Source organism: Sinocyclocheilus anshuiensis, unplaced genomic scaffold (genome assembly GCF_001515605.1).
Source record: "Sinocyclocheilus anshuiensis isolate Anshui unplaced genomic scaffold, SAMN03320099.WGS_v1.1 scaffold176, whole genome shotgun sequence".
NCBI classification, from domain to species: domain Eukaryota; kingdom Metazoa; phylum Chordata; class Actinopteri; order Cypriniformes; family Cyprinidae; genus Sinocyclocheilus; species Sinocyclocheilus anshuiensis.
Window position 1 is genome coordinate 625166 of NW_015555723.1, and position 10975 is coordinate 636140.

Here is a 10975-nt window from a genome sequence, read left to right on the forward strand (position 1 = left end):
TTTTTTTTTTTTTTTTACTTTGAGTCACCAACCAATTGATTGAGACCTCAATGATTTGTTTATTTCTTTCTTTATTTTTACCTTTGGCCTAACAACTACTTCCTGAACTCGCCATGTCTTTCGAAAGAATCTATCACTAAGTTGTCACTACCTCAGCACCAACGAAAAAATATCGATGAAGACCTTCTATGTGCCAGACTTTTTCTAACCAGAATGTTAGCAGAAAATGTTACAAATCTCCAACTACTAGTCCTGTCTCAGTCAGTTTCAGTGCATACAAATGAAAAAAATGCAAAGAATATAGCAACAAACTATATTTTGAAACTATATTTCGGTTTATGCCACAAATTAAATTTAATATCAGTATTAAAGAACATCCTACCGGTGGTCCTGGTTCTCCTTTCTGTACTGGTGACCCAGCCAAGAGGGAGAATTGGGTTGGTTCAAGGTCGAAGGTTTGGAAACCATCCGTGGCTGCAGGGGTGACAGGCTCAAAAGAGCTGGGTTTGGAGGTCTCCTTTGGTGAATGTCTGTGTGATGCTAATGTTGTCGTCTCCGACACCCTGGCTTTGCTATAAGGTTTAGGTTTTATTGTGGCAGGGGTCTGGATTTGGTCCAGTTTGTTCTTCTGTTGGCCTGTTGGTCCGGCAGTGACAGCCATCTCATTTTCTATCAATATCTGGGGCTTTACAGATGCTTTCATGATGTTCTTCCTGGGGCTGCTTTGTTGAGTTGGCTTTGGAGATATTTGTGATGTCCTACTCCCAAAGGAGGCCATGGCAGTTTGTGCTGTGGCCTGCAGGGGGAGCTGTAGTGTGGGCTGGGCTATCGTCGGTGGCACCGTGCTTTGTACAGACTGAGATGTAATTAGAACAGAGGTGTTCAGGCCTTGTGAGGTTTCATGATTAACGTGTACTTTCGCTTGTGCTAATGAAAGATGTCTGTCGTTTACCTCTGTTACCACATTTGGGGTCTGAAGGGTGACAGATAAATTGGGATACAGGGGTAATAGCGGTAAAAGAGGAGGGAGGTTTGGTCGATAAGTGTCAGCTTCCATGCACTGTTTTTTAATGTACTTACAATAATTGTGAGCTGCCTTAGCAGAGGGATGAATATCAAACTGACAGATGGCTCCTTCAAACTGCACCGAGTTCTGGCTCATTTTTCCCAATCGAAAGGAGCCCTCTGGATCCAGCGTTTCCTCATTTTTAAAATGCAAATTTGCATGTACACTTGTCTTCCCACAAGAAGTATATAATGTAACACTTTGGGCCTGGATTTCCAAAGCCAGGTTGTGCCACTGGCCATTGTGAACATCATAATCAAAATTTACAGTGTTCTTTTGGCCCAAGTAAACTAAAATTTGCCCCGGGATGAACTGCACCCCTAGCTGCAGTTGTTTCCTCTTTGTCACAATGGTGAAGAGGAAAGCATTGTTTATGCGATGCGAACATACGCTGAGGATGAGACAGAATGCCGAGCCCAGTGACGCAGGGACGACGGAGCTCACTGGGACATCAATTCGTGCCCTCTGGGTTAGGATGACTCCCGATTTGAAGGGGATGACACCTTGAGGTGTGAAGCGTGTCCCAGATGGTCTTTTCCCAACCAACCCCAGTCTTTGCAGCACGTCCACATCTACAAAAAGGAAAACCACAGATAATTGCCACAGTAATCACTACACATACATGTTCTGGATTTAGGATCTAGGAGCAAAATAGACCTCATCGCAGCCAACTGAAGGCTTGCAGCTGCTGCTCACCAGTGTTGGGCAGTAACGCATTACTTAGTAACGCGTTACTGTAATTTGATTACTTTTTTAGTATCGGAGTAATTTAACGCGTTATAATTTTCAAAATAGTCATTAGAGTATAGTTACAAGCCGAAGTCTCTATACGTTACTGCCACGTTACATTGCTGACAGAATGCAGTGTTTTATAATCTAGAGATTGTAAAAAGGATGTAGCACACGCACTGTCGAGTCAAGTGCCAGTGGATTAGAGACCTGCTCCCGCGAGACTCGACGCAACAGCAGCGCAAGACAAGATGGGCAAGTGCTGGTGCGGGCGTGTAGACACTCGTGTGTGTGCGGGATGCGGGAGAATAAAATGATTCACGGGACTCCCGCAAAATAGAAATATGTAAACATAAAATATCTAAAACAAATAAATTGTTATTCATCTATTGCAAAAAAGCAACATGAACTAATATAAAATATAAACGATTAACAGGTGCAAGCGTATGCAGAGTTTCTATTTAGGCTATAACACGTGTTTGCAGCGTTGAGCAATGCAGTGCTGAAATCTGCGTTCTCACGAATACTCTCATTATAACACACGAATTGTAGACATTATGAAAGATTCATTATGCATATATTTATTGTGTTATAACAGAGATTTGTGAGATTGCGATGAACTGAGATGTCTTTTAGAGATTTTAAATGCAGCGCTCTTTGCTGGCATTCTGCCATGCCAAACCATGCACGCAGCAGCCGCTTGCTTTAGTTAAAAATAACAGTGTTCTGTGAATGTTGATGCTTTAATAACAAATATTTATCGGGAGCATGTATGCTGGGATTTCATAAATTTAATGGAGAAAAAAGTAACGTAACTAGTAATGTAACTAATTACTAATTACTTTTGAAATAAAGTAATCAGAACAGTAACGTGATTACTTTTAAAAGGAGTAATCAGTAATCAGCAATTTGATTACATTTTCAGAGTAACTTGCCCAACACTGCTGCTCACACACTGAGAAGCTGAGCTCATTACAGGAACAGATCAAAAGCATATGTAGAACATATGCGGCAAAGGTAATGTTTCATCTGGGGTAAGGCTTCAGTTTTTCATTAAATGCTCTGCTGATATTGTTACACTTAGAAAAATAACACTGTGTGGGCTACAGATTGATCACCTACTACAAATTCATTAGATCGAGGTCTGCAATAAATTACATCAAGTGAGTGGGAGTATGCATCTCCAACGTCCCTGTACGATTTACGAAACCACAAGTATATTAGACTGTATTGACTGAAGTGTTCCAGTTTATTATGTGGATTTTGGTATAAACCTGCAAAAAATATATTCTTCTTAATCTGTATTTTTTTATCTTGTTTCCCAATAAAAATATCAAAACATTCTTAAAACAAAATAAACTTACTTTATAAGCAAGTCCTTTTTCTTTTTATAGTTATTTTTAGTGGCAGCATAACCATGATTATTTGTTGTGTTTTTTTATTAAAACAATGGGGTTAGGAAAAATTAACATCTCTGAAGTCTTATAACAGTTTTGCTAACTGATTTTTTTTATTGGAAATCAAGACAATAACACTGATTATGAAAAACATTTTTCGCTTTATTCCCACTGGTATGACCAATATCAGTAACAATCCATGTGATCCCTTTTATAACTAGTAAATGTTACAAATTACAATGCGTAAGGCAGCAGAAGAAACAGTTAATGCGATCTGTCTTAGGGCTGTCACTTCTGAACAGTCAGTAATGAGTTTAGAATTAAAACAAATGAGAGTATGCATCACAAAACCAAATCTAACCCAAACACATATCAACTAAACAAAATCCAGATTAACATTTGCAGTTATAAAATATATCCAGTGAGTACTAAATGAAAAACATATGTAAATGGAATAATGTGCATGGACTTTTTCCCTGTAAACCTTGTATCACTAAACAGATTATGATCAGCAGATTGGACAGGATTGTTGAAAGAAAGAACTATGTCTGCAGTAGTATTGTAAACAAATCTAAACAGAGTTACTAACATATTGGCCACTTCATTATTGAGAATGTCTGAAAGAGGTGACAAATCATCACCTGACAAACAGCAGGAAAACAACTGCTCTGAATTTAGAACATTAACGATCTGAATAATTCCACATAAATCACATGAGATCCTGACACAAAACTACTTGATGAACATCCAACTAAACACATGATAAACATCCACTGGCTCTGCTCACAAATCACAGTAAGAAGTGCTGTCTGAAAGAGTCATAAACAGCATGAAATAAACTTCTTTAAAGCAGGGTTCAACGATTAGCATGACCTGCTGACCCGGGCCAGTGTGAGCGAGTTTAGGACCAGTTGAAGCGATTGATACTTGCCCTATTAGGTCACAGCTGCCATTACATCTTACATTTGTTTTTATGCTTTGAAAACTTATTTTTGTCACCAGGGTAAAAGGTTTTCTAGCTGGCTAAATGTCAGTCAGAAGGGTTTAAAAACAACCGTCTTCTGGTTGTAATATTTTGTACAAGACATGAAATTGCAGTTGGGCTGTACAAAAACACAAGGCCCAAAGCTAAACCTAACCATAAAGTTTAGCAAAACCCTTTAACCCAATCATAATTGTAATTTTGCTAAATTATTATGTCATGGGAGTGTGTTGGTTGAAAATGATAAGAGGAGTGTTTGGGACTGTGTGCATCCTTTTGGTGACATCAGTCAGTCAGTCAGCTGCAAAGACTACAGCCAACTGCCAACTATCATGTAGTTCTGTGTCTGCGTGAGAGGAAACAACTGTTTGTACCAGCAGGTGGCAGTAGTCTACATTCATCTGTTGTGACATCACAATTGTGTTGCGCTGTGGTATATGGAGCTACTCGAAGTAAACAAATGAAGTTGACTCGTTCCCTTGGTCTAAATCAAGGGGTCGAGGGACTGTCCAAATAAACGTCCCTCGTCCACGCACTTCAAAATGGCAGCAGGGATTCCCCTGAGGGGAAGTGCTTAGGGAAGTGTGTGTCTAGAAATGAAGTGGAGCACACCCTAGGACTGTGAATATATACAAACTATAAACACAGCAGCACTTGCTTACCATTTTGACTATGAATTATGTTAATAAGTTGCTCTTCACTTTTTTCATTCCAGTCAGCCATGCATTACGAAAATATTAATGGATTGGAAAACTCAGGTAAGATGAAGATGCAACATTAGAAAATCCTTCGGTGTGTGTCCTTTATACTTAGTTGTTTTCATTCTTTCATCATGTTCATTTTTCTTTTTGTGTACTGGTTCGCTAAGCTAAACAGCCAATCAGAGTAACCTCTATCACCAACTGCCCAACGTTGATTCAACACACGCAATCGGGCAAAAAGCTGCAGACGGGTCTGAGCACTGCCAATGGTGTGGAACACACTGCAAAAATTGGGCTGACAGACGCTCAACAATGACCCGATTTTGCATTGCATTTGTGGCTCATGTGAGTGGCTCCAACAAATTGGGCTGCAGAACTGGGCGCCCATGAGCAAAGATGACAGATTTCACACTTGCGTTCTTCTGGAGTGACCTGAACCACTGTAATGAATGGGCACCTAGCTTTCTCCATGTATATTAATCCTCTTTGATAAAAACATAGTGTAAAATCAAAGGAAGCACCCTGTTACAGGCCTTAATGTTCCATCCACTGAGTTAACACAGTGGATGCATTTGAAGTGTGTAGACCACTGGAATAGGGTTGGGTATTAAGAACCGGTTCCATTTTCTAGTCTATTTGTTTTGCTGTGGTATTTTTTGTTAAAAACATAGGCAAAAGGTCTTATTGTAGGCCTAAGTGTTCTGTAGGCAGCTGATTTTTGCTTATGTTATTCAGCTGCAACAGCAGCTGCTTTGTAAAAAGACACAGAATAAATATGTTAGGTTTTTTTACCTTTTTGGAATCAAAACTAGGAATTGATAAGAATTGTAATCAATAAGCAGAATCAGAATCAAAATCAATAAAATTCAAACGATACCCAACCCCAGGTCCGGATTTACGCACAGGCATTCTAGGCACGTGCCTATGCTTGCTCGTCCAGGGGGGCCCAAAGTATTTTTGTTTTGCTATGGGCTATCTACAACAGTAAAAGAACCAAAACCCCAGAAGACATTAAGCAAATAAATATAACAAACAATAGGGTAAAAAATGACAAAGTATTTCCATGTCTTCCACCTTTTTTATGTAGGCTACGGAAATAACGCTTTCTTTCTCCCGTTCTCTCTCACAGATGCGCACACCCGCGGAGACGCGACCAGAAACTTGTTGTCAGCGCTGCCCCACGAATGTATCAATAAAATAGTTTTGCACCTGAAAAGCTACATGGCATTTCTCAGTAGCGAGGTTCTTGAAGCAGTTTAACTTAAAGATTCGCTATTAGTAGACGCTGCGGCTAAACACTGCTGAGAGACGCACAGACGCAGGTATTCATACGCGCTTAATCTCTCTCTCTCTCTCTCTCTCTCTAAGAGCATTAGACTGCATTAATAACTGCATTAGCCTGCATATCAATGGCTCAAGCCTCTGTTATTAGCTCTAAGATGACATTTTGGAATTTGCAATGGAAGGTTTATGAGGTGCGTAAAAAATTAAGAACTATAGTTCAACACACATTTAAGGATGGAAACATGACAAATGTCTTGAAATAAATCATATTAACAATGACTTGATGTGTGGTTGTGACTCCAGGCCGTTAAAATTATTAGAGAGATAATGCACTCCTGAAGTGGTTATGTGGCCACGACGCTGCACCTATTAATGGAATGGTCTTTCTCAGTTCTCAAACAAATTAAGAACTACATTCGATTTTTATTGATTGAACGCAAGCGCTTATTGCGATAGAAAACACTGTAACGGTTTCCACTGATTAAGAATTATTTTTGTTTGCTTGGGTGGTAGCTAATGTTAAGCCTATTATATTAATAGGGAAGGGGGGCCCAAAAATTTGTTTTGCCTATGTCACGAAAAGAGGTAAATCCGGCCATGCCCAACCCTACACTTGAATCAGCATCAGTTCCAAGAACCAGACTAATATCTACCAAAACTTCCTGTTGCCTGTGAAATTGATGTCAGCATGAAATGCCTGTGGAAAGTGGAACATCATACACTGGAAATCATATTTCACACTAAAGATAAGAGCAACGGCTAGAGAAGAATTCCAGAAACTCTCCAGCAATGGCTTACAAAGATGACTTGATCATAAGTCATGCAGCAGATATCCAGAGAAATCTCATACAGCAAAATGGGAATGTGCTATACGGACTGTATCACATATGGTAAAAACATCAAACATACACTCAAGAACAAAGGCATCTTTCATGACTTGTTTTAAACATGATGGCAGTTGCATTTCATTAATGTCTGACACAGAAGCACCGTATGTTACATGTACATGAATGAGTTAGACTGAATGCGACAGATAATATGAACCTCCCACCACATAAAATCTGTACAGAGCAGATGTGGGAATTCTATACCCACCTTGAATGAAAACAGCAATTTAAGTGACAGTTGTACATTGCAGGAATAGACCACCAGCTTTATTTATGCAAGAAATGAACACAGAATCCATCTAACATTAAAAACTCTATACATCTATAGCCAGTAAACTCAGTGACATCCAATCAGGCACAATGCCATTCAAATGAGGTTGGAATCAAATGCAAAACATATAGAATTGTGCAAACAATGGCTTTTGATTTACTTTAGAAATATAAACCGACTCAGTTATACGTTGTTGATCAAAGGCTGCTCCATATATATCATCTGAATATTGTTAACTCTGGCAAATAAGGAGCACACTGCTCCTAAAAATATAGTACCTGTAGCCTCTTTCACCTCTGACTCATGGAAAACTCCAATGGGTTGTAACATTAGAGGTCTATTTATCCAAGTCCTGTCAAGTATCCTCAAATTTTATTGCAAGGCAGTGTGAGGTCATTGGACTTCAATGAACCCGTGTGCTCATGTAATGTACAGGGTTATGACACAGATGTCAAGACCATGGTACAACTGAACAGACATTTTGCAGATGCACATTTCACATGCTGATCAGGCACTAAAATTCTGTTAGAAAATGTACAGGTTTAGGAAATTCATGAATGAAAATTCAGACTTACCTGCAGACTGTGCTTGTGCAAACATCAGACAGCATGTACAGTAAAGAACCATGCAGAGAAAGACAGCTCTCCTGTGAAAAAAAGAGAAAAGAATTACAGTTACAAACTGAACAGATCAAACATTTAGCTGACATTGATATGTGATATGTGATTTGATATGTCTCTTGGCAACTTCACGGCTCAAGCAATAATATAAACAGTAGATACAACTTAGTAGCATGAATTTGACTCATGTAAAATACGACTGTTGGAACTAAAGTGATTTATTTCCAGTCATGTTGATTCAACTTTCTCTAAAGTTAATTTTCAGCCACTACTTACAGTTTTAAACCACTTAAGAACTACCCAGATAATGCATTTGGAATAAAAACAGGTTTACGCAATACTGTTCAAACGTTTGGGGGCGTAACATTTTTTTTAAATGTTTATGTTTTTGAAAGAAATCACTTACTCTCATCAAGCCTGCATCAAAAAATACAGTAAAAACAGTAATATTGTGAAATATTATTAAAATTTTTCCATTGTAATATATTTTAAATGTTATCATCTTCAGGGTCGCATAATCCTTCAGAAATCATTCTAATATACAGATTTGATCCTCAACAAACATTTATTATTATTATCGATTTTGAAAACAGTTGTGCTGCTTTTATTATTTTTATATTTTTCTGAAAACCATGATATAATGAAACCAATCTTTCAAATGACAGAGACAAGCACTTTAAGCTTAAAAGTCCAACCATAGTATATTACAACAGTGAGAAAACAACAATGCCTCTGAGAGAGTCATTTAAAACCCATGAAAGGTCAAACCAATGAACCAAAAGAAGCCTTTGCCAATGGTCTTTTTCTTTCTCTCAGCTACTGAAAGAAAACAAAGTATTGGGATCACATTGTTCCATACACTAAAGCATCACCACATCCATCTAAATTACCAGTCTAGTCAGTGTCCAAAAGCAGCGTTCCATCTGCTTGTAGGCCCAGTAACACTTGGCAGCAGCAGCAGCCCTTACTGTAAAGACCTAACAGCTGTTTCTGCTCAGTAGGCAGTCAAAACTTATCATCTGCCTGGATGCCAAAAATTTGTGATGCTCCATATAGAAAGTGAGTGCTTCCTCTCAATATGCCAAGGCTGTGAAATTCGGAGGGCTTCATTCTAAGAGCTCTTAAATCAATCAAATCAATTAATACACCAAAAGGAGCGCAGTGATGTATGATCAATATTAAGACCCTTAACGTAAAAGGCTGCCCCTCCAAATAATTAGATTAGTGCTCAACCAATAAGACTTAATTTTTTAATTATTTACATTTTCATTTTTAAATAGCTAACAGCAACTGTTTGGCAGAGGTGTAAAGTATTGGAGTAAATGTAATTAGTTACTGTACTTGAGTATCTTTTCGGGTACTTTGTAGTTGTACTATCAAAGATATTAGCAACTTTTACTCTTTACTTCACTACATTTTTGAATGAGTATCTGTACTCTTTACTCCACTACATTTGAAATGAGTGTTGCAGTTACACATTACATTTTGCATGGACCTAGCTTTTTCTGCAGCAGTTTATTTCTGCTACAAAAGACGTGATTCTGCCTATTACAGGTCACTGAAAGTACTGCATCTTGTGCGTTTTGCCCTTACTCACCCAAACTTTTCAACAAGGCTACTTTATGTGAATGCGAGTTCCTTAGCAAGTATTTGTGAATCACAGGTGTTTTATGAGATGAGGACATGACTGCAGTCGGCAAAGAGACCCAAACCAGCACATCCATTTCAATAAGGCTTCGGCTTTTTAATTTTACTTAACATTATTTTATTTATCCATTATACTGAAGAGACCTTTTTGAAAGATATTGTTTTCTGTTTTGTAATTTTGAGGTGTTCAGTTTTTGGTTTTAGAAAATAAACGTGATTGCTCTCCTCACAAATCAACTCTTTGGTTATAATGGTTGTCTGTTTGCCAGTCATTCTCTTCTTTGTTCCCTTTGGTTTTTGCCTTATTGTTTGTTCTAGTTTTTCCATTAAATACCTGCACATAGATCCTGGACTCTGCCTGTTTTTCGGATCTTCTTTACAACATAAAAGTTGTTCACTGGCATGTGTCTTTGACTAGTGCATCTTTGAGCCTACATTTATTATAAGTAAAATACTTAAGTACCGTTAAAATCAGATACTCTAAGAATTTTACTCAAGTTGTTTTGGAATTGGTGACTTGTAACTTGTAGTGGAGGAATTTTCACTGTGAGGTTTCTGTACTTTTACTCAAGTATTGTACACTTTACACCTCTGCATTGAAGTCAAGTGTAATGTGATAGTTTCAACATTAAACTTTCAACTGTACAATATTGTTATTCCCAAGATTTTTCACTTCTGTGAATAAATACTTAGCTCCGCAAGAATTTAACACGTTCCCTGGTCTACTGGTAAACTTTTTGTTAGGTGTGTCAGAGGTTCTGGGTTTGAATCGCCTTTATTGTTTAAATTTTTTTTTCTCATTAAATCCAAAGATGCTCATTGCTCATCAGTGATTGCATATCAAGAGCTGGGATACGTTTGTGTGTATTTTGCTTTGTGTACTTTAATTTTACCGGTATGAATAGAGAGTCTCTCTCAAGTATGGTTTTTAGGTACTCTTTACACCTCTGCTGTTTGGTTACAAAGATTCTTCGAAATATATTCTTTCATGATTAACAGAAGAAAGAAATTCATACAAGTTTAAAACAACACGAGGGTAAGTAAATGATGACAAAATTTGCATTTTTGGGTGAACTATCCCTTTAAATTTGATCTACCATATGAAACCTAAAAGGTATAAAAATTGTACTAGGTGGTGTCATTAAAATTCTAACGAAAACCCCCAAAAATGGCTTGACGAGTGCAGTTCCCTTTCATGGGAACTTCGAACTGCGTCCTCTAGGGGTCGCTATGGGGAACGCCCGTGTCTGAAGCATACATTGAAAAAACACCAACTCGTTGGCCAGCGACAGCCATGACTTCACTACCGGTGCGACTATAGTATAAATAGGCGCCGGGAGCACACATCATTCTCTTCTTCGTCTTCATTGACTTCTTTGTTTGAAGCGTGC

The 10975-nt window shown here is 38.2% G+C and overlaps 1 protein-coding gene across 1 annotated transcript in view; it reads right to left on the reverse strand.

Moving 5' to 3' along the window:
- LOC107672548 (collagen alpha-1(XXVII) chain B-like) overlaps positions 1-10975 on the reverse strand; it is a 116232-nt gene that overhangs the window by 100777 nt on the left and 4480 nt on the right. Inside the window, exons 2-3 of the mRNA XM_016465779.1 lie at positions 7893-7963; positions 383-1638 (exon numbers count right to left, since the gene is read on the reverse strand). Coding sequence (XP_016321265.1) covers positions 383-1638; positions 7893-7963 — 1327 coding nt within the window. The remainder of the gene's footprint in view (positions 1-382; positions 1639-7892; positions 7964-10975) is intronic.